The sequence below is a fragment of the Gouania willdenowi genome, chromosome 6 (assembly GCF_900634775.1).
Source record: "Gouania willdenowi chromosome 6, fGouWil2.1, whole genome shotgun sequence".
NCBI lineage: Eukaryota > Metazoa > Chordata > Actinopteri > Blenniiformes > Gobiesocidae > Gouania > Gouania willdenowi.
Window position 1 is genome coordinate 67,331,435 of NC_041049.1, and position 24,138 is coordinate 67,355,572.

The 24,138-nt window shown below is 36.5% G+C and overlaps 1 protein-coding gene across 4 annotated transcripts in view; it reads right to left on the bottom strand.

The window, feature by feature from the left end:
* The window catches only part of fanca (FA complementation group A), a 39,175-nt gene extending 22,740 nt beyond the window's left edge, over nt 1-16,435 (bottom strand). For all 4 annotated transcript variants that reach the window (XM_028449159.1, XM_028449162.1, XM_028449161.1 and 1 more), the window contains exons 1-14: nt 16,208-16,435; nt 14,848-14,969; nt 14,175-14,238; nt 13,872-14,005; nt 10,000-10,095; nt 8,192-8,265; nt 7,905-8,020; nt 7,560-7,658; nt 7,374-7,437; nt 5,073-5,185; nt 3,610-3,686; nt 3,386-3,527; nt 2,027-2,160; nt 1,812-1,922 (exon numbers count right to left, since the gene is read on the bottom strand). In XM_028449159.1, the coding sequence (XP_028304960.1) occupies nt 1,812-1,922; nt 2,027-2,160; nt 3,386-3,527; nt 3,610-3,686; nt 5,073-5,185; nt 7,374-7,437; nt 7,560-7,658; nt 7,905-8,020; nt 8,192-8,265; nt 10,000-10,095; nt 13,872-14,005; nt 14,175-14,238; nt 14,848-14,969; nt 16,208-16,268 (1,407 nt within the window). In that variant the 5' untranslated portion in view covers nt 16,269-16,435. The remainder of the gene's footprint in view (nt 1-1,811; nt 1,923-2,026; nt 2,161-3,385; nt 3,528-3,609; nt 3,687-5,072; nt 5,186-7,373; nt 7,438-7,559; nt 7,659-7,904; nt 8,021-8,191; nt 8,266-9,999; nt 10,096-13,871; nt 14,006-14,174; nt 14,239-14,847; nt 14,970-16,207) is intronic.
* Nucleotides 16,436-24,138: the final 7,703 nt, after the last annotated feature.

A 24,138-nucleotide genomic window follows, 5' to 3' on the forward strand; every position in this document is an offset into this window, starting at 1 on the left:
GTGTATCCCATGGGGTATGCAACGGCACTACAGGGGGTACTTGAGAGAGAGGGGGAGAGAGAGAGAGAGAGAGAGAGAGAGAGAGAGAGAGAGAGAGAGAGAGAGAGAGAGAGAGAGAGTGGAAAATACACAAAGTGTTAGTCTTGGTCCCACCCCAGGCGTGAGATGACAAGAAATGATAAAAACTATCGTAAGAAATCTATTCAGGAGCAACTAAATCAGTGTTTTTCAACCTTGGGGTCGGGACCCCATGTGGGGTCTCCTGGAATTTCTGAAAAACTAATATAGATTTTTAAAATTATTTTTTTTAACTGTTTCTGTACTTTCACTTTGTGAAATATAAATCTGTTTAAAATAAAATGCAGTAAAAAAAATAATAAATGCTCAAACATGATCAAAAACTAATTCTAGAAAAAAATGTCTTTGGGTCACCAGAAAATCTTACTATTAAAATGGGGTCACGATCCAAAAAAGGTTAGGAACCACTGCACTAAATACTGTTTCTTTCCACCTCTTTAAAACTTGCATTATCACTAGTTCAGTGATTCTCAACTGGTGGGTCGGGACCCAAAAATGGGTCACGAACAGCTGGTCAAAAATAAATAAATACTTAAAGTCTCTCATGTTGGACTTGTCTTTTATTTTGAAAGAAAAGTTTTCTTTTGACAGGCATGCTGTGGATGTTGCACAGGAAAATATATAGATTTATGTTTTAAAAAAGAGAATGTGTGTTTTCAACAGCTATTTTTGAAAAACGTGGGTCGCGATTTAATGGCCGTGGCAAAATGAGGGTCCCAGGGTATGACTAGTTGAGAACCTCTGCACTAGTTAATTCCATCATTATGCTCTATAGTTGTTTTTAAATAGTTTTCTAAGAAAAATGTTGTAGTCGGACAAAGGGGGGACTTAGATTCAGAAATACCATAAAGGGGGTACCTGAGCTAAAAAAGTTTGAGAACCACTGAAGAAAGAGTATAGAAGCACAGACATTTTATTACAGCCTGACCAAGCACAAATTATCCCAGCTGACAAATAAAGCACCAGCACAAGAGGAAGAGGCACCCATTAGGTGAATTGTTTTAATTCCTATAACTTCAATAAGAAGCTTTTCTCCTTCCTTGAACCAGGAAGATAAACAACTTTAACCATGGACTAAGGTGGGCCTGCTGGTGAGGAACCTGGCTCTGTGGAGAGCTAAAGTCTAAGCTCCATGATAAACAAATCAAACAAACATAAAAGCAAAAAGGGAAGTATTTTGTGATTCACATCACAATCTTTTCTTTGTAAAATCACGATTACAATTGTATCGGAATTTTTTTAATTCAGATCATTTAGACTATTATAGAGATATTTACCAATAGAACAAGCCAATTCACCTACTTAAAATCATCACCCCAAAATAGCTAAATGAGATAAAAGATCCTCAGGGTAATTTTCAAACATTTTTGGTAGTTCCAAGTTTTTTACAGTAGTTTTTTTTACAAGAAAAACAATAATGTCTAGTGTACTTTCTGCGCTTTGAGCTCTGATTAATTCTTCGGTGTGTCTGTAGTGCTAACATGAGCCTGATTAGCAAATGGTGTGAATTGAGAGAGAAAAAAAACCTTTGGATGCGATGTGTATGGGCACACAGACAAGGCACCACAAGGGATAAAATGTGAACTACCCTTAGCAATCTAATATCATCAGCTCGCACACCCTTAATTACATCTATGTCATTGCATTTATTGTTAACCTTACAAGTCCCTTTTCTAAGCAGATCTTTTTAAACCCATGCATGTTTTATTGTTGTGTTAGAATGTCTGTGTCACCTTCAGGTACTGTGGGGGCTCAAAGGGCACCAGATCTGACAGGAACTTCAGCAGGAACACCAAAGACTTCTTAGTGCTTGTGTGGCATCCACTGCTTCCACCAAAAGTCATCTGAATTATCACAAGCACACAAACAATAAAACACTGTTTTCCTGCAAACCTGTGGGATATGTTGGTTCAACTATAGAAAGGAGAGTAAAAAGTCCCGTTGAGACCTTGAACCAATCGCTGTAAGAGGGGAAGATGGCTGGTCCTTCCAGCCCGCCTTGTCGAGCCAACAAGAAGGCGGTTATCATGTTCTCTAGGTCGTAGCCTGCGAAGGCAGCATTTAGCAGCCTGGACAGAAGCTCTGGAGCATAAAAACAACATATAAACCTTTCTGTGAGGTCCACTTATTGACTGCTTCACTTAAAAACATCTGGTAAACAAATTGGAACTCCCTATTTAAGCTATTAAACATACTTCTGTATTAAAATAATGACATTTGTTCATTTGTTACAGTAAATGGTCACATTTAGAAAGGAGTTAAGTGGTTTTCAATGATTGTTGAATGCATTTTAAAGACTTAAAAAAGCAGACCAAAACACAGACTCACAAACTACATAATATTAGATAGATGGAAAAATCACAGAAAACACTAAAACATAATACATATTTTGCGGTCATGTTGTTGCATCTGTTGCTATGCCAATTATGGTGTATGTACTGTAAAATGGACAAATAAATAATAGACACTTTAAAGAAAGTAACAAATCACATAAGTGTAATTATCGTTAAATTATAGCCGGGATTTGAAAAGTCACTGTGAAAAGCCTCATTATTTCTGTATTTATTGCTGTAAATGGGAAGCAGGGTTGTGGTCAATTATAATTGTAATTGTGTAATTGATCATTACAGTTATGGCATAATTATAATTGTAAAGAGAATTCTATAAAAATTGTCAATTATAATTCACCATGTTACAGTTCTCTGAACAGTTCTACACATATGTAGTTAACAATTGTTAAAATATGTTTCATATCAAGTTTTCCCACATTTTACCATTAAAAAAATAAATCGAGGGGCATTACTGACACAAAAACAACTCAGACGCCCACACCAAAAATATCTAAACCTATATTTTCATTGATTATAAAGCCTAACAAGGCAACCAATAGATAGGAAATAAATTATATGATATATATTTGTTTTTAGTGTATTTTACAGCTGATTTAAGACCTGTTGTCATACGAGATGCTAACAAAAAGCTAACACAAGATGAAGGTTCACTTTTATTAGGTTATTTATTTCAGGCTCAGTAATTGTGATTAATTGTACTTAAATTTTAGTAATTGAGAATGTAATTGTAATTGACTTTCTGAGGAAAAGAAATAATTGTAATTTAATTGTAATTGGAAAAAATGCTCGTAACTGTAATTGCAAGTGAATTGTAATTGAACATGGATAATTGAAAATGTAATTGTAACTGAAAAATGTTATTGACCACAACCCTGATGGGAAGTATCAGCAAACATACTTAGATTAAACAGTTCTGTGGGATTCTTGTTTGTAATCAGTACACCTGCCAACCGTACCTCGCAGGCTGGACTGGGCACTGTGGTAATAAACCAGCAGAGTGGAGCAGAAACACAGGACGTGTTTCCAATTCACCTCGTGGGTTTCCAGGACTTTATGCATGTGACAAAGCAGCTGCTCCACGCTAAAGCTCACAGCCAGCTGAAAGAAAACAAGCACCACAACCAAGCAGAGTCACCGCATTTCTACAATCAAACCCTTTGAAGAGAAACTTTTTTTTTACCTTGCGGTAAAGAGCTGTTAGCAGGTGGCTGGAATTGCAAAAGGTCCACTTGCTTTGTAGACTGACAGCATCAGACACTGAGGAGATCAGAGGTAGTGGTTTATAGGCATTTTGTAGCATTTCATAGACCAGAGTGGATTCTCCCCTGTATTCCCCCCCCCCAACTCTTACAAATCTGTGCAAACAATTAGCTCATACTAATCTAATGAAGGACTTTCACAATGAGATCAATTGTTTTCACAGCATTAATGATTTAGGGTAAACAATGGAACCAAAAACCTTCACTAAATACAGAGGCAGTAGCTCAGGAGGTCACTAACACTAACTGACCCCGTCTGATTTTGCAACCTTTGGACAAAGTTATTTTCCTTCTGCTACTATCATTGCATGATAGCAATCAAAATGTGAAAGCCATAAAGATCATGCAATATTATCTGAATATGGCACCACACTCTGTCCCACAGAGTCCTCGCTGATCTATAGTAATGTGTATGACCACCTTTACAGCTTACTTTACCGAACACACCTCTTGTGATTGATAGATGTAGTAGTTGTTGTTGATGAATATCAGCAACTGGGGTAGTGTCTAGCTCACCTCCACCTACTGTACATTTTCTGTAACCCACTTCAAGCTTCATGATTAGAAAAGATCAACTATTATTATTATCAGACAATTCCTACTACAATTACATCTATTGATAATATTATTACAAGTATTACTACAACAATTACTACCACCGCTACTACAAACATTTATCTAACTGATCCGACATAAATGACTATTTACATTACAAATATAATGAATTGTGCTTTTTCCATTACAAAATATGAAGCATAAAATTCTGTTATTTAACAAAAATGTATAATTCTCAAAAATTAACTTGTTTCTAATCAATAGTGAGGTTGCTTCCTGCATCCTCACTAATGATATCCATTATTTCTTCCGTCAGTGTGAACTCCTCCTACACCGTTTGTCCAATTTTGACTAAAAAAGCTATCAAAAGATTCAGAAAGTTCCTGAGATTTATGCTTGTACTTTCATAATTAGTTACTTTTAAACTTTTTGACTTATTACATTTTTATGTATTTCATTTCTATTGGAAATTTAAGCTTTTAACTGTCATGCCCTTCATCCCCAGCCATTCTTCATTCAACCTTTAACATGTTCAGCTACGACCTTCAACCCATTTCAACTTTTTCCAATCCATTTAAACTATTTACAACCTTTTCAACCCATTCAAATTTTTCAACTGTTTTCAACCCTATTACTAATGTTAAGCAATTGCCAGGTTAATGCTCATGCTATGTTAATGCTAATGCTTACGTTAATGCTAATTCTCAGGTAATGCAGTGCGACGCGGGCCGGCACCTGCATTCTCGCTTGCATTTTTAATCAGGAAACGCAAATATTCTAGTTACATGTTCAAATCTTACATTTAGAGTTTCCAACATTAGATCTTTACCTGTCAGTCGAGGCTTGTAGGTGAGAGTTTGGGTGAGGCAGTGGGTGAAGAAATGCTGAAGAGCCTCTGGTGACACTGAAGCTCCACAGAGCGAAGCATCATACATCTGAATCCTGCAGCAAAAAAAAAAAAAAAAAAAACAGAGACGAACCAAGATGCGTCATTATCATGGCGTCTACTCGACTGTGCAGTCTCAGGGGCTGGTGGTTACTGAGGAGACTCAGTGCTAGTGCTATAGTAGCAACAGCTCATTTTCCTCAATATTCTACAAAAACGATGGACAACCTTTATCACAGCGGGCCACAAAACTATGATTGTCTGATCTGACAGCCACACTAGCAAAATTCATGTTAGCATTTAAAACAATACCAAATCTGGACATTAACAAGCAAGAACAAATGCTTTATGTGTTTTTGGAGTCGTTTTGTGTATTTTTGTTGTTTTGTTTTCTTTTTGTGTGTATTAGAGTAATTTATTTGTACTATTGTTGTGAATTTATGCTTCTTATTTATTTTCATTGTCATATATTGAATTTTGGTTGTTATTTACAGAGTCATTTTGTCCATTGTGTTCTTTCCTATAGACCTATAGATTTCATAATTGTGCAGTAGGGCTGTGAGGTAAGGGTCATGGGGTCTTTTGCGATAAACACGAGCTTGAAGGGCTTCTTATTAGACTAGTTCTGAGAGTGTGTTTGTATGTAGAAAGTAAATTACAGCAATCTATTCATATTTACAAAATACATTAATTAATAAAGCATACCCTAGAGGTACCAATCTATTGTAATGTCCAAATCCCTCTTGTATAACAATCATTCAGAACCAGTGATTAATCATTAGTGATGGGGATTCGTTAATGTCAGGTTCTCTTTTTTTTCCCAGCAGCCAAACAGTGGTGAGTTTCAACTTTGCATCCTCACTTGCATTTTCTTCAGGAAATGCAAATAGTCCAGTTTTGCATATGTTGAGCAATGAGGGGTAGAAATCTTTAGCACAATTCGATTTGATTACGAATATAAGGGGTGCGAATCGATTATGAATCGATGCATCTTGATGCACTTTATCACAGCATTTCTTTGTTTTTAAAACTGATTGCAATTGCATTTAGACAGGAGATACATTTACGCTAGCAGCAGAGGACATCACTAAACAGCTCAGTTAGAACTGCATGGTAAAGTACTAAAGTAATAAGTAGCAGCATTCTTGCTTGTAACATATGCAAGAAACAAAAAGAGTTGTTCTAAATTATATACTGTATTATATACAGTTTATTACATATAATATAAACAAAAATCATCAGCTCAAATACCACAGAGCTTTTCAAATATCTGTCAATCTATAAAAATATGAAAAAAAAACCGAATTGCCCTTTGGGATAAATAAAGTTGTCTAAATAAGTCTAAAAACTAACTATAATATTATGTTACACCTCAGGTTAAAGGTGTAGTCTGCAACTCTTATAAAAGTGACTTTTTGTCATATTGCTAAAGCTGTCACTATGTAATGACAGATTTACATCAAACTAGTAGTTTGTGTGAAAAAAACAGGCTCATTGAGCCCCGCCCCCTGCTGCTCCTGCAGCCTTTGGCAGATTGCCAGAATGCACCACGACCGAGCAAAAAGAATCAATCAGAGCCAGGATTGTGTCTGATGGACTGTCTGACAGCTGTGGCTCACAGGCCCCGCCCCTTTCCCGGGCTGGAGCGCCGTCTTTTTTACAGTGTATGGTCTGGAGGAGTAGAAGATGGAATTGGTGACTTTTCAGCTTGAAAGGTAATTACTGCTGTTTGATTTACATTATGTTAGATTTATAATTGTTACACTAGAACTCTGTAGTGCATGTGTTTGTTCATGTGTGCGCAGCAGCCTCCATGTGGGTGCTGTAAGTGATACTGTGTTGTTGCTGCTGCTGCTACTGTGGTGTGTGAACATAGTGAGAGAGAAGCGCTGCAGTAATATGCTTTTCACAGTGCACGTTATCTTACTGTGATGTTGCTGTCTGGCTAACGTTAGCTTGTTAGCTCCTCTGAGGGAGGGACTTTGGAAAGTTTGGAGGCAGGGCAAGAGAGCAGCGGGGAGGGAGGCGGAGAGACGGATCTGAAAGTCGCAGACTGCACCTTTAACTTTCACCCTCTTTTTGTTAAATAAATTACCTATAGTTCTTATAGTGTTAACCTCAGACATTATATGCAGATATGGACAAAATAAATATATACAATTATATAATCAATCAATCATGCCCTTTCTGGCATTCTCATCTCTTGATAAATGCTCAGTTTCACTCTGACTATAAACTACATACCATCTCTTGGCTTGTGCTTCAGTGTAGTGAGAAGTCAGGTCGTCTTCCATTTGGTCCAAAAGCCCTGAAAACGAAACGCAGGTAAAAAGTTACTCTGAAGAGCAGCACAGATCAACAAGTAGCGTAGATGAGTGATGAGCTGTAAAGTAAATATAAAAGCTATATACTGCATTAGCTCTGACTCACAGTAGAGCATGTTGTCCAGCACAGAGCAGCAGGGCAGTGACGTCATCAGGTCAAAATCTTCTGTGTCAAATGCTGCTCCCACTAAGACGCCGACCACAGCTGAAACACGCCGCACCCAGTCTTAGTATGACTATCAAAACTAAGGTGAAGGATTAACTCTAATTTTTCATCCTATTAACATTTTGTTTTATGATCTCATGTTGACTTCCCAATACAAGCTGATTTCTCCCTTTCAAAGCTATTTAACAGTATTCTTTTTAACCAAATAAGTAGAATTATGATTTATATTCGTGATCGGAGACCAAAGTTTGTATACATGCAAACGTATAAACAAGAAGTTCTCACTGGATAACACTCTGTGCTGAGTATGTTTGGTCTCTTCTTCTTCTTCTTCTTGCGGAGGCGTCCAACCACAGAGTGATTTCAGCTGGGACACTGACCATTCCCTGAAGTCTTCATCACTGAGTGCCAACAAGAAGAAAAAAACAAGTAAAGGAAAACACATATAAGTGAAGATAAATATAACTGCTGGCTTTGATCCAAACTAAGCCCAGAAAAACATATGGCTGTGGGAAAAGACCAGTGGATGATAAAAGGCCCACTGACTAAAACCAACAAACAACATGTTTTACCTCTCCATAATGAGCTTCATACTGATGATGTTGTACGAGTGAAGATGATACACTAGCTCCAGCTTAGGTAGCCTCTGAAAAAAACATGATGAGTAATTTGGATTTAAAAATATAATATAGATTTTTTTCTTATTCAGTTTTTGTCTATTAAAGCTTTAATGGAATTGTTTGCATATTCATCACATTTTTGAATGTAACACATTTCAAATGTTTTGGATATGTGACAGGTGTTTTTTACTTCAGTAAATCAAACAGATGATCAAACCGCAAACTGAAGCAGGATACATCTATTTCACTTTCGTATCGTACTGTGGCAAATACTGTATATCATCAGAGTAAAACTTTAACCCTCCTATTATTCTTGGGGTCAATTTGACCCCATTCAATGTTTATCATTCAAAAAATAATAGTTGACTTTGGGGTTTTTGCTTCATATTTCACAACTTTTCCTAACTTGATGGGTACAACTGATTAACCCTATCAATATCATGATTTTTTTTCAATGTGATGAACACATATTGCACGCATTGGTGTTGATCTGGGGTCAATTTGACCGCAAGCTGTTTTGGCGGTGTACAACGTTTCTGTCTGTGTGTGTGACTCATGTGTGACCTTACATCCCCCCACCTGCAGGTGCATACTGTAGTTTATACTTTTGAGTATATACACTACCAGTCAAAAGTATTAGAACACCACACTTTTTCCAGTTCTTTACTTAAAATTATTGACTTAATTGTGTCATTGCACTCTGAAATGAAAACATAGAACAAATAAGCAATTTGAGTTGAAAAAAAAATCATGGAATCAATTTATAGAACAAAATGCCTTCTAAACTTTTGACTCAACAAAGTACAGTGTTTCAACACTGCTTTTATGCAGACAGAGGGGGTTGTGGGTTGGAAGCAACCAAGAAAAGTTGGAACACCTGTAGGGATGAGTAGCACCAGCTTTCAATGCTGATTCAACCTTCATTGCTGCAGAACAGCTTTGAATTTTTAACCCACGTCATGGTCCCTGAAAAAGGCCTATTTGAATCATTCTGAAATGTACATTATTTTTCAGTTTTGGGTAACCAAACCTCATCTTTTAACCTCTGGCTGTTCAGTTCTTACCTTTGTACCTTTTCAAGCTGTTCATTGGACTTGGACGACTTGAATTGCAATAAATAACTGGAAAAATTAGGGTGTTCTAAAACTTTTGACCAGTAGTGTATGTTTAACAAAAAAGGAGATAAAAATAAGTAAATAAATGTGTTTATGAGAGAAAAGGGGGGGTCACCAACATCAATCCAATCAATATGGTTAATTCTGTGAGAGTCATGAATGCGCACGCCAAATCAGAAAAGATTTTAATGAAAGATTTTCAAGATACACTAACTCTAAAACTGAAATTTTGACCTGATGGTGATGCAGCAGGAAAGGTCATATAATCACCACAACTAATAGGGTTCATACTATAATGTTTATTAAAGATTTTGGTAAATTTGAGAAAATTTGGATGAAAAAAAGATGAAATTAATTCTAATTTAAAAGTTTGGCCTGATGGGAGCGCTAGAGAACAGGTCAAGGTTTCATTATCAGGGGTTATTTATGTATTCAACAAATAAACAAAGTACCTGACACAAAAACATGGTCAACATTTTCCTGAAAATCATTTTCTGGAGGCAAATATCCATGAGGTCAGATTGATCATAAGACTAAAATGTGTTAGTAATGTTTGAGGATAATGGGAGGGTTAAGACCATAAATAGAATTGAAATAACATTAAAAATTAAGATTTGTGGTTTGAGCGCTATCGACTGAACACACCTGTTCCCTCCTGAACTCTTGCCACAGGAGCTTTGGACAGAGGACTCCCTGACACAGCAGCTCTCTGCAGGACTCCAGCAGGACACAAAGCTGAACCTGCACCAAAGGCAAGAATAGAGATTAAATGTCAGACGTGAGCCCTGAACCTGTGGCCTAAGGCAGCTTAACAGCATCACGGCAGAAAAAGGGCGATGATACTTTAAATGAGAAAAGTGAATCACAAACATCAGTTAATTATTAATCAGATTTTTCTTTCACTCACAGCTGTTTGATCTAAAAATAAGAACACTGAAGATACAGAGGGTTAGATTGTTGCATTTTCTTTATTCCAATAGGCAAGGCAAATGTACAGTATTCTTATAGTGCAAATCATACACAAGGCCATTCAATGTGCTTTACATCAGTGTTTCTCAAACTTATTTGGCTCAAGTACCCCCTTTCTCTGACTTTTAAATAACAGTACTGTACTGTACTGAATAGATCTATACTTTTTATATTTATGGTCATCTCCCTCCTGATGTGGGACCAAGACTGACCATTGTATTTTCTGTTAATGTTCTAATCAAGATCATTTCTATTATAATTTTGTGTGTTTTTGGTGTCATTATGTGTATTTTCTTGTTGTTGGTTTTTATTATTCGGTATATTTTTCTGTGTATAGCTGGCAATGGTAAGTATTTTTCTCTCTTAGTGTGTGTGTTTTTGGTGTCATTTTGTGTATTTTGTTGTTGTTTGTTCTTTCCGTATATTTTTATCTTATTTTGTGTGTTTTTGTGGTCACTTTGTGAGTTGCTGGTAATATTCAGTGGGATTATCATTTTATCTAAAAAGAATTAAAAAACCCCATATTTTTAATGCTTTGATTTGTTATTGTTCACCTCTCCCTCTCAAGTACCCCCTGTAGTGCCATCACGTACCCCCATTTGAGAAACACTGCTTTACATCATTAAAAAGTGCAACAGAAAACATTTAACAGTTTAAAGATCAATAAGTACATTAAAATCAGCAGGAAAAACATTAAATCATCAATATGATTAGAGAAAAAAAGTGCCTTTAACTTAGACTTAAAAATGTTCACATGTGATGCTGACTTCAGCTCTGCTGACAGTTTTGTTGAACTTCTTTGTAGCATAACAACTAAAAGCAGCGTCACCATGTTTACTTTGAACTCTGGGCTCCACTATCTGACCTGTGTCCATACATCTCACTGATGTATTCTGGACCAAACCCATTCACAGATTTATACACCAGCAGCAGAACTTTAAAGTCTATTCTGAGACTGACTGGGAGCCAATGTAAAGACATTAAAACTGGACTAATGTGCTCTGACATCTTTGTTCCTGGTTAAGATAAACTCTTTCTCAATAGACTCTTTCGTAACTGCATGTGTTGATTTTATTTACGTCACATGTTTCGGGGACATTTGTGATAAACAGAGCCTCCTTCTCATTGAAGTTGAATAGAAGTAATTGAAAAATATTAGAACAAAATGGAAATGAAGAGGATTAACAGACTGTCCTGCTAAAAACACAACAGCAGTCTTAACGAGGCAAGTTTCTGACGCATAAGTCTATTTGCTGTATGTCACGTTGATTTTGTGTGTATTTTAGCATTTGTTTCCATGTAGTGTTACAGTAGACTAGTGTTGTCTGGCTTTGGAGCCGTGTCATTCATTTCTATGCATGCTTTCAAGCTGACAAGAGGATAAAGCGAGAAAATAATGTACTTTGTTACATCGTCCAAGTTATTGCTGACAGGCTAGAACCAACCTTACATTCAAAGCTACACAGTGTGAATGTGATCAGTCTGTAAAGTCTGCTAATGATTGTTACTAGCTATGCTAACCAGTGTTTATTACACACACTGTGAAGAGGTTTAGTGTCCAAACACGTAATTATTCATCTATATAAACTCTTACTTTTTCATACAAAATGTAAGCTCTGTTGAATAAAATCCTGAAAACCAGGCAGAATACGTTATATTTACAAATTGTGTTAAATTTCACTAAATAAGCGTTCATTATGATGAAGCAGCTCTTGCCATCCGTCATATATTGTATAGTAACACTGCCATGTCTTGGGTAGCCTGCAGCTCGGCTTGTGATGTCAATGCCGGGCTAGCAACAAGTTCAGGCTGCTGCGACGCATTTAAGAAAATCCTTTAATGCTAGAAGCGTCCACAAGCATCTAATGTCATCGCTGCACAACATGGTGGTTCTCAGCCCTCAGGGAACAGCAGTAAATGGATTGAACATGATTAGATTGCTGTAACTTTCTTCCTACGCACAGGCACACATTTTAAGAACAAAGTCGAGTAAGAAGCCTTTTAGCCTCATGCTTATCACAAATGACCCCCTGACAGTGTGACCCCCGACCTCAACAGCCACAGTGTGCAATTACAAAAAGCGTCTCTGTGCAAGGTGAGAGTCTGAGCTATGAACTGTGGTGAACTCAGAGGGGACAAAGGGTTACAACTGTAGAAGTACGGTTTTATAAAACACAGGAAAAACAAGCAAAGATGGGGGCATCATCAAAAGTACTCGATCAGTGGTTCACAAACTTTTCATAGTCCCGTACCCCTTCAGACATTTAATCTGAAGCCATGTACCCCTAGTCCTGCACACATAATAATGTAACGTCATATACAATGCAGCCCAACAGGGAAATTTGTCTCTGAATTTCACCAATCCAGTTGAGGGGGAATATATAATAAATAAAACAATAATAATCTGTGAGCACACAAGAAAACATCTTCTTCAGAATTATCACTCGATTAATTTATTTAAATAGCCTACTGGCATTTTCAATGACAAATGTCACCAATGTCTTTGTTTTGGAAAAAGAAATCTACCCAACGTTTGTTGAATGAACATATAGCATAGACTTAGGCAATATACTGTATCGTGATTCAAGATATATTTAAATTTCTATTTTGGCGAAATAGAAAATTACACTATCGCCTATATCAATATATTTTTGTTTTACAGCTTATTTTGTATTAAAATACTTGTTTTAGTATCTGCTGCTTTTGCTACTTCTCAGAACAGCATGGAAAGCACAGTTAGATGAATTTCTGAGTGCATCCTAACCCAGACCTTTCCTTCAGAAAGCCACAGTACAGAACTCACTCGCACATGCTGTCCCTTATAGGGAAAAAAGCCAAAAGTGGCACATATTGTGAAGCTGTTTGATAGTAAATGTGCCTGTGTGGAATTTTACATCAGCAAATTTAACCCAGAAATGTCTTTCTGGTAAGACTTTATTGGGTTAAAGATATTAAGATTCATATCGTGTATTGCCATTTAGAGAAATAATATCACAATATGGATTTTAGTCCATATTGTCCAGCTCTAATATAGCAGTAATACAACGTATTCATCACCCTGAAACCGTGAAATACAACTCGCTACAACTTTAATGAGAAGGGTGCAAATAACTCTGTAATGCTTGGCTAAATTTCATATTTTTTTTTTTTTTGTGATGAGATTGTTTCTCTGTCTGAGGCTGCATGAGGGGGCTCTGCATCTGAATATTCACTGCCGTCCATTGCCATGCTACAGTGTCGGCGTCATAAGGGGGCATTCGCGGGTCGTGCCCCCCCAGCTGACCTACTGTTAGTTAATTGTAATTTTACTGAAAAAAATGCCAGTCACCGTAATCGTAATTGAACATGGATAATTTAAGACGCAATTGTACTTTAAAAATGTAATTGACCCCAACCATGCCTGTACCCCACTTTAGGAAACTAGGGGTTTCCATTTCCACTGAGTTTAAATGAGACAGAGGTTTTAATGGTCACAACAGGACAATTCATATACCTTAATGCAGATTATTAATTGCTTCGTAAGTAGGCTGAATGTGACACACACTCACCCTTTGAGCTGGAGTCAGCATCTCTCTCCTCTTTTCATCCTTGATGATTTCACTCATTCTCTCAAGCACAGTCTTCACTGACAGCGCTGCAGCTGATACGTCAAGACGCGCAGCCTCACGCCGCAGCTCATTGGCTGATCGATCACACACACACAACACACACCAGAGGTCGTTTTCATCAACCTATTTATTTACATTTCAGTTTTATGTGACAATAGTAATGTGGTATTTAATGCAGTTATTTATCATCATGTCTAGAACACATCAAGCTTGCTTAGCCTATGTGTGTGAGGCAGCACTCACCCAGAACCTTCCCTGTGATGACAGGCAAGTCAGCGATCATCACTGTTTGACTTTGCTCTTCCTTCTGAGGGAGTGGTTACACATTTAAAACATTACTATGAATATGTGGCAAATCTAAATCAATTCATCAAATTACTTTTTTTTAAAGTGATACTCCACCCATGACATGAACGCACTTTAGATGATAAGTCTGAAACTGAATAATACAACTTTGTGTCCAAAATGTCTTTGTAGTCCAAAGAAGATAAAATATCCAGCAAGAGACAGTATAAAATTTCAGAGTAAAAGTTTTAACAATTTTACATTCAAGTTTATCTACCTTTGGTACAAGAGAAACAAAACTGTGTAAAAAGAGGCCTTAGAGAGTGGAATCATATTGCAAACCTCAAGTATTGTATCGATTTAGGGCTGAGTCACAGTACACAACTAAATAGATTTATCTAAAAAATATTTAGCATATTTTATGTGTTGTTGATAATAAAAATGGGCTGCTCCGTTAAAGCCTGCAAGAGTAAACTGCCCAAATAACTTATTGATAATAGCTTAGCAATGTCTTTGTTTGCCATAAGTGCAGCAAAAAAACTACATTAAAATTGTTAAAAACATTATGATATTACATTTATTGCAGGGTTTTGTGTTCCTGTTGTTGCAGTGTCTCCGCAGCATAAATTACCTGGTTCTCTCCAGCCTCTCTGAGCAGACTGCAGAGGTTCGGCTGGCGGCCCAACAGCTGGATGGCTGCATCATGCAGCTGCTCCCCATCCTCTGCCTTTGGCCTCTTTACCACACGCCCAGCTGTAAACACAAACACAAAAAAATACATCATCACCTAAAATACACCAAAAATGGAAACAAATACTGAGACGGATAAATAAAAACGGATACATTATAACTAAGGCTGAACGATTAATTGCATTTGCGATATTATCACGATATCATATCAATTTTCTAAACGCAAAGGCTTCAATTTTTTTTCTTGTCCTGTCTTGTACTGTCCTTTAAGTTCAGAGAGTGTTTAAGAAGTGCAGTCCACATGTTCACATGTTTCATGAAATGTGAAGTTAGTTAGATATGTTGAAGAGGTAAAGCCACAGATTTGTTTGCTTTATTGTCGGAATCTGTGCTTTAAATTTAAAGTTTAAATAAATCTGAAATTGGTTATTATGAAACAAATTGATTTATTGCTTGTGTTCAATGAAAAATACATGTCAAAAAATAATTGCATATTAAATCGCAATCGCAATATTGACGAAAAAAAAATAGCAAATAGTTTATTTTCCAAAATCGTTCAGCCCTACTTATAACAAATACTGGATATTTCTAATTACAGTAGAAAAGTACCATAATCAAAAGATCTCTTTAAGCATTACCACAAAAAAGCAAGATATATAAGAAATCGAAACATTATTTCCTTTCTATCTTTTTTATTCTTATCCTGTTTTATTTACTATCTCTCGGAGCTGCTGTAATGAATGAATAAAATGTAATGATACGTAATAAAGGATCAATCTATCTATGAGTGTCTACAAAGATTTACAATTGTTATAGAAGTCACACATCATGGGTGAAATGTTTTTACAATGTAGTGGGAGCACATGTGTAGTAGATGGTGGATATACAATAAAATACAAAATAGGAGGAACAACATTTGATTAAAATATGTTCATTAAATGATCATTATGAGCAGGCTGTCCTTAACTCCTTCATGTGCAAATAGAAATAAAAAAACTAGCCATGCGCTCATGTTTTTGTTTTTTTTTTGTTTGGTTTTTATTCAAACCTTTACAATCTCATGTATTATTATTTTTTTGGTCTTCACAGTGTCCTGCCACAGTTTAACGGAGGGGGAAATGTCGCATGCACAAAAACATTGTTTTTAACAGGAATAATGCCCAGTAAATCTGTCTTAGTAGTATCAGAAACAAACTGTCGATACCAGTTCGATTGTGGTCCCTCACTTGTTTGAAACAGCAAAACAAATGACACAACAAATAAAATGTATTTCTGCTCTGTGTGACTCGCTGTCTACTCACCGAGGAGGCTCGACAGGCTTCTTTTCTGGGATACCGAGTCAAACGTCGGATTTAGAGACATTTTAAATACACGGAGTGCTTTCAAAGACTCAAATCCAGCTGTTTTATTTAAAATTATAGTATTAACAGCGCGAATGATGTGTGACTAGTACCCAAAGGCTGTAAAACCTCTAATATAAGTCCTTATACAGACTTGACTGTAATGTTTTGGTTCCGCCGTCCTCCATGTTTTCTTCTCCCGCTCTTTACGCTGATTGGTCGATACTTCAGCCAATGAGGGGAACCAGACTATGCAAACCCGGAAAACACACGTAATGTACTAAAAAATATTATAATAAAAAACGTAATGTACAATATAGTTTATTAATTGTTATTTTATTGATGAAAAAAGTACAAATAGATAAATAATAACATATGGGGAAACATTTAGCAACAAACAATGTTTAAAAAGCGTGTGCATTTTTATATACATTTAACCAAATTTAGAGCAATATTTGTGACATTTCTTTCTTAATAAATATCTGTAATTGTAAAAATATAATGTCAATGTTAAATCTAATTGTTAAATATTAAATATGAATATAAATATTAAATAGAAATGGCAAATCTAAATACAAATCTCAAATCTAAATTTCAAATCTCAATCTAAAATCTAAATCTTAAATCTAAATCTTGAATCTAAATCTTAAATCTAAATCTAAATCTAAATCTAAATCTAAAACTAAAATTTAAATCTTAAATCTAAATCTTAAATCTAAATCTTAAATCTAAATATTTAGCTAATATGCAAATGCACCGGAAGTACTTTCACTTGTAACATTTAGATTTAATATTTAACATTTATACTTACATTTACATTTAATATTGAAATTATATTTTTGAGGAAAGACATTTCACTGATTTCACAAATATTGCCGTAAAGCTGGTCAAAAGACAAACATTAAAAAAAATGCACATACTTTTTTAAAGCTGAGTGGTGTTTTTAAACTTTGTGCTGAGAAAAAAATCACAGCTGCCTATCCAACTCTCTGGACTGCTCTTAACTCTATTAGACAAAACTAAATAAATAATCTGCATTGCTTTCCTACCTCCACTAAAAGTCAGACCACCTTCTAAACACCCACACAGATATCCTCAATCTTTAATGTCTCGTATATTTGCTGTGTCTACACACCATTATGTAGGAAGGTTTTCCCTGGGGCAACAGGAATGATCTCATTTTGAATAACACTGCAAACAGAAATAATTTGACACCTGATCTGATATTCAACCGGTTCCCTTCTTCAAACTGCACCAACATGCGTCATTTAACTGATCTGTTTTCACACACACGCACACACACACACACACACACACACACACACACACACACACACACACACACACACACACACACACACACACACACACACACACACACACCCTTCAGCATTCTACACTGCTATGGTGTCCTATTTCTCTTTAATGCCCTGTTATTACAACAAACATCCGCAATGTGTTGTTGAGGAGAGTTCAGCTGATGAAAATACAACTTTAAAAAAAACTGTTAAAAACACTGACTTATGGGGGTTTGGGCCACTGAAAACTGTACCTTTATGTGTCAGTACTGTACCATTACTGTACCATTTTCCCACTGGTTGCCACACTGTGTTGTGGTAAAGCGATACACCTATCTCATGAATGCACTTTAGACGATAGGTCTAAAGCTGAATGATAAAATTTTGGTATCAATTCCTGACAAAAATGTCTTTGGAGTCATTTCTCTCAACTTTTGGCCAACAACAATGTGATATCACTTTAGAATATGTGTTTGCTGCCATTTTGGAGATTTAAGCCAATCATTATTCTTGTATCATGTTGTCATTACGTCATTTATACTCTTGTATTGCCAGTCAATTGTTAACTTTACTTTATTTGTGCCTTTAGCCTCATAAAACCAGTTGAAGTTTTGTGAATGAAACACTAATCACTACGTTAGTTTGTCACACCTCCACAAGCGTGTGTTTAAAGTGCTTTTTATAGCATATTTATCTTGTAAATTATCTCTAATTCCTACTAGTAAAGGTTACATATAAATAGTATTTTAGTTTAGCTGTCTTTGTACTTTGGGTTGAGTATCCATTTAAGGGGATTCGGGACATTAAAACAATCATTATGTTGCTGTTTTTCCACTGGTTGCCTTGCAGTATTGTTGCCTCAACCTCTTATTACAACTAACCAGCAACCACAGAGTTTAAAGACTGGTGACCACACTGGGTATGTTGTGTATATTTATTTAGCAAGGTAAAACCAAAAGAGACTGACAAAGACATCTTTTGCAGTTGCAATCATCCTATTATTTTTGTGCAGAACATGTTTGACAGTAAATTTCCCCACTGCAGAATCAATACAGATACTCTACTGTACGCTATAATTAATAACTACCTATTTTGACTTTACTCTATTCACGTAAGAAAGGGTCACATTTTTAGTCATCTCATTTCGGTCATGACTATCATTTAAAGGTCCGTCAAATTAGTTAGGTGTGTCACCGCTTATACGCTATCATCAACCAACAGAAGCTTCTACATGTTTTGTTTCACGACCAAAGTTGGCACGTTATGATGACAGCGCTCTGCTAAACCTCTTTTGATCTAAACTATGGCAATAAAACACACCCATACATACAGAACATCATAAGAATCTGCAAAATTTCAAAATTTTAAGCATATAGAGGCTGTTCTCATTCTATTGGATCTAAGTGCTGCATTTGACACTGTAGATCATACAATTTTGTTGCACAGATTGCAAACATGGGTTGGACTAAATGGAAAAGTAATGCAATGGTTTAAGTCATACTTGGAGGAGCGAAGCTATTTTGTAAGCATTGGAAACTTTGAATCTGACAGATTACTAATGTCCTGTGGGGTTCCTCAGGGCTCTGTTCTTGGACCTCTTCTGTTTAACCTTTATATGCTTCCTTTAGGACAAATTTTACAGAACTGTAAGGTTGATTATCAGAGCTACGCAGATGACACACAACTATATCTATCACTGAACCCAGATGACTATGGTCCCATAGAGGTGTTGTGTGACTGCTGAGAAAAAGTAAACTGCTGGATGAGTGAAAACTTCCTTCAACTAAACCATGACAAGATGGAGGTGATTGTCTTTGGTAACAAGGAAAAGAGGACTGCTCTCAGCAATTATCTTGAGTCTCGAGCTTTAAAAGCTAAAGACCAAGTCAAAAACCTTGGTGTTCTGATTGACTCAGATCTTACATTCAGCAGTCAGATCAAATTTATCACAAAAACAGCTTCTACCACCTTTAAAGGGCGACCGTGGCTCAGGTGGTAGAGGGTCGTCTTCTGATCGAGAGGTTGGGGATTCGATCCCAGTACCTGACTATGTGTCGAAGTGTCCTTGGGCAAGACACTGAACCTTAAGTTGCTCCCAGTGGTCGACAAGCACCTTGCATGGCAGTCCTGTCCCGTTGGTGTGTGAACGTGAGAGTGACTGGGTGAATGAGCTAATATGTAAAGCGCTTTGAGACTGCTTCAGTGTGGGGATAAAGCGCTATATAAAATCAAGTCCATTTACCATTTACCATTTAAAGAACATCTCCAGAGTGAAAGGTTTAATGGCTCAGAAAGATCAGGAGAAACTGGTCCATGATTTTATATCCAGCAGACTGGACTATTGTAATGGTCTTCTAACAGGAATCCCCCAAAAGAGCATCAAACAGCTACAGCTGGTTCAGAACGCTGCAGCTCGGGTCTTAACCAGAACAAAGAGGTCAGAGCACATTACTCCAGTTTTAACGTCTTTTCACTGGCTCCCAGTCAGCCTCAGAATAGACTTTAAAGTTCTGCTGCTGGTGTATAAATCTGTGAATGGGTTTGGTCCAGAATACATCAGTGACATGTTAGTCAGGTATGAACCCAGCAGGTCTCTCAGATCTATGGACACAGGTCAGATAGTGGAGCCCAGAGCTCACAGTAAACATGGTGATGCTGCTTTTAGTTGTTATGCTGCAAAAAAGTGGAACAAACTGCAGCAGAGCTGAAGTCAGCATCTAATGTGAACATTTTTAAATCAAAGTTAAAGGCACTTTTTTTCTCTACTGTGTATGATTGAGAGAGAGAGATTTTTGCTCATGTTGTTGATGTAATGATGATTTTACTGATGATTTTAATTGATTTTACTGATGATTTTAAATGTTCTTATTGATTTTAAACAATTGAATGTTTTATCATGTAAAGCACATTGAGTTGCCTTGAGTATGAAATGTGCTATACAAATAAATTTGCCTTGCCTTGCCTTGCCTTTAAGAGTTATATATTAATGTAATTACATTATGATTCATTTAAATATTTCAGATAAGTGATAATAATACCATGGCATGTTTGAAAAGCAATGTTAATAACTTCATAAAACACTGTAAAAACATACATTTTTAGAGAGAAGTAAACTTCTCAGCATACAGTATGTATGGTAAATTAAGTTTTATTATTACAACAGCGGCAGCAGCTATATGATGCAACCAGTGCTGTCTTGAATAATCTTGAATAAATAGGAAAATAGAACTCAACTATTAAAAAATAAATAAAAATAAACAAAAAAAATGGAAAAATTATTCACAAAATCTTTACATTTAGGATTTGGAGATTGGAAAATGTAGCTTTAGTTTTCCAGGCCTTGTTAAGTAAATTATTTGGGTGTGACTTAGCTCAACTGGAATCAGAAGCCTCTTAGTTTTCCTGCCATTCAAATATGCTGCTTAAGATAATAGTGATTCAGCCATACAAACATTCTGTTTTCCTGCACGTAACTAGATTTTAATAAAAGCGATTGACAACAACCTGCTGACTGCACCTGAATGTGGAAAAGAATCAATAGCATGATCCAGACCGTCTGTGCTGCATTCAGGGACTCTGCTCTGCCTCCAAACACAGTGTTTTCCTGGACGTTTACGTCTTTATTGCAGGAACAGGAAAGGCCGTTTCATGTGATGGAGACGGTGAAAGGAATTCATGAAAACTTAATGTGATGTGTCCTCATGAAATTTTAAGAGGCCTCGCTTCCTATTGTGCCTCTAATGTGCTTCATGGAAATCTAAACAGGAGCTGTGCTGATGTACAAGTAAAGATTCAACAGCGTCATTAGCCGTCAGCCCCGCGAGAGAACAACGCACATAAACACGGTCTGACACATGCTGACACACAAAAAACACACAAACACACACACAGACTGGTCTGAGTCAGAGATGGGCTGCCGTCATTGGAGGCCTGAGTAAGTAACCAATGTTTTAATGAACTACTGGAGTGTAAATGTGTGTGTAGACCCTTGGTTTTGTTTGCATTTGGATCCAGTTGCATATGTTTTGTCTTAAATCACCTGGAAATGAATGAAATTTGTCTTCACTATTTTATTTTATTATTTTAAATAATCAACTCTTCCCTACCCCCTCCATTGTCCTACCCTGACTCCCTCTTCCCTGTTCCTTTTCCCCTCACCAAGGTTTAACACTGCCCTCTTTATATATTCTTCCTTTAATAAAGTTTTTTCACCTGGAAATGAATGAAATTTGTCTTCACTATTTTATTTAATTTTGTTATTTTAAAATAGTTGACTCTTCTCTACCCCCTCCATTGTCCATACCCTGACTCCCTCTTCCCTGTTCCTTTCCCCCTCACCAAGGTTAACACTGCCCTCTCTTTTTATATTCTCCCTTTAATAAAGTTTTTTCACCCTTCCTTATAGAGGACTGGTGGTGGTCACACTTATGCAATAAAATAAATGTATTTATTTAATTATTTGCAATAATAAAACATGCATAGCTCTGGCAAAAAGATTGCACTACATGTAGTGTTGACATCATGTCCAGACAAGGTAAATAAAAGCATTTGTTTTCACTTTTTGCCTGTGAAGGTTGTTTATCCTTTTGGTTTCGTTTTTTGGTGAATTTGACAAACTTTGTATATGCAAAGTTGTTAGGATTTATCATGGAGTAGAGGTAGTGGTTGTGGAGCCATGTGTAGGTTATTTTGGTCTGCAGTTGGATGACAAACTGGACTGTTTATCCAACACTGACCTTTTTACTGTATGTAAAGGCCGAACAGGTCGTGTGTCCTTCCTGCAGTGTGTGACATAATTTGCAATCTGCAAAAACAACTGCTGCAGATGTTTTAGCTCAATCTCTAACTCAGGCCTGAATGCTTCACAGACTTGTTGCATTCCTCAGAGCTCTGTCAGGTCTGCTGGGAGAAAACTGCAAGTCTGAACTGCTCTGCTTTTTTTTTCCTTTTCTATGGAAAACAGGTTAATGAAAGCACCCAGCGCGTAAACAGGAAGAACCCATTAAAACACCAGCCTGTTTCTGCTTCTCTCTGTACGGGCTCAGTGTGGATTTTGTACCTGGAGTCTGTCGCACAACTCTTACCACATGCATACAACCACTAATCTACACATGTTGAACTGATGAGATAAAACAAAAAGAGAAAAGTGGACCTTGACTTGTTTCTTTCGCAACAACTTATTGAAATGAAACCTAGCTGCATGAGAAGAAATGAGTGTTCTTTCCTTTCATGTTAAAAGTTCGTGTTTGTGCTGCGACGATTACATGACCAAGCCTTAGTTTGTTTTAAAGAGGTAATGAAGCATTTTACTGTATGTCTCAAAGATAAAGACTGTGCTTTCAGGTTTCAGCTCCCCATCTCTGAAAATGTCTTCCTTTGTAGTTGAGAAATATTAACACTGTAGAATCCATTAAAAAGCAGCTTTTTAACATGGCCTTGATAATTGTGTGTCTGGTTAAATGTTTTATTGCTGTTGTCCTCACCGTGTAACACTTTGTGACATCTTTAACCTTGAAGGAAACAAACAAACAATTCTGACTCATTTCACCTTTGCTAGTTTACACTACAGCTTTTTACTGAGAATTATAACCACACTGTACAATCTGAGTTACAGCATCAAAAATAAGCAGCGCACGGGATTATCCTGTCAGAATGAAGTGATTTTAAAAGTGCATTATGAACGCAAATCGAGCCAAATCAAAGTGTTACAATTATCAGTTTTTCTCTCACTCAGCGAGTCACAGAGTTTTATGTACGTGTGCGTGACCTAAACTGGTAAAGCAATTGGCATTTTTTGCCTACTCAACATGTTAAAACCATGTTGATACAGTGAGTTCCTACAAACATCCACACCACCTACCACTGCTTCATGTCTACATATCAGCTATTTTTATACAGTATCTCCGCCAAGGAAGTAATATTATACATAGACATTACGCCATGAAAGATTCCATTAAATATTTGGAAGGAAATCTGGAACAAATTCAAAAGTCGAAAAATCCCTCATTATTGGCAAAAATTCAAAATCTCAGTTCGTAATTGACCGATGTTTATATAATTTGATTTAGTTATGTTGATTTGGTTTCTCCATTACCCCACCGAGTTTCATCTGGATCAGACCCGGATTGCGCATTCCATTGACATTTATCCAAAAAATTCTGGGTACCCATACATTTAGACTTTACTGGATCGTTTTTAATGGGATATAAATGACCATAAACAGGATCACTGATCCAAAAAACTGCCAATATCTGCTAAAGAGATTAGTTTGGCGCTTGGCAGAGGATTGCATTCTCTGAGTGTGTTTTCTTACTTTAATGACACCTAATTCCTCATTTGTCCACTGGGGATAAAATAGGAATAGAATTCAACTGTTCACACCTGAGAAGAAAAATGTCTGCCATCAGTGTATTTAACTATACCATTAATTAACCAAGAGCCTGATGAGTTTACTTTAAATAATGTCTTCTCAAATATTATCTCACCATCAAACAGCAAACACCAGTGGCAGAAAGAAAGGTTAAACTAATTTCATATCACTAGAAAAAAACAAAAAAAAAACAAAAAAAAAAAAAAAAAACACACACACAGACC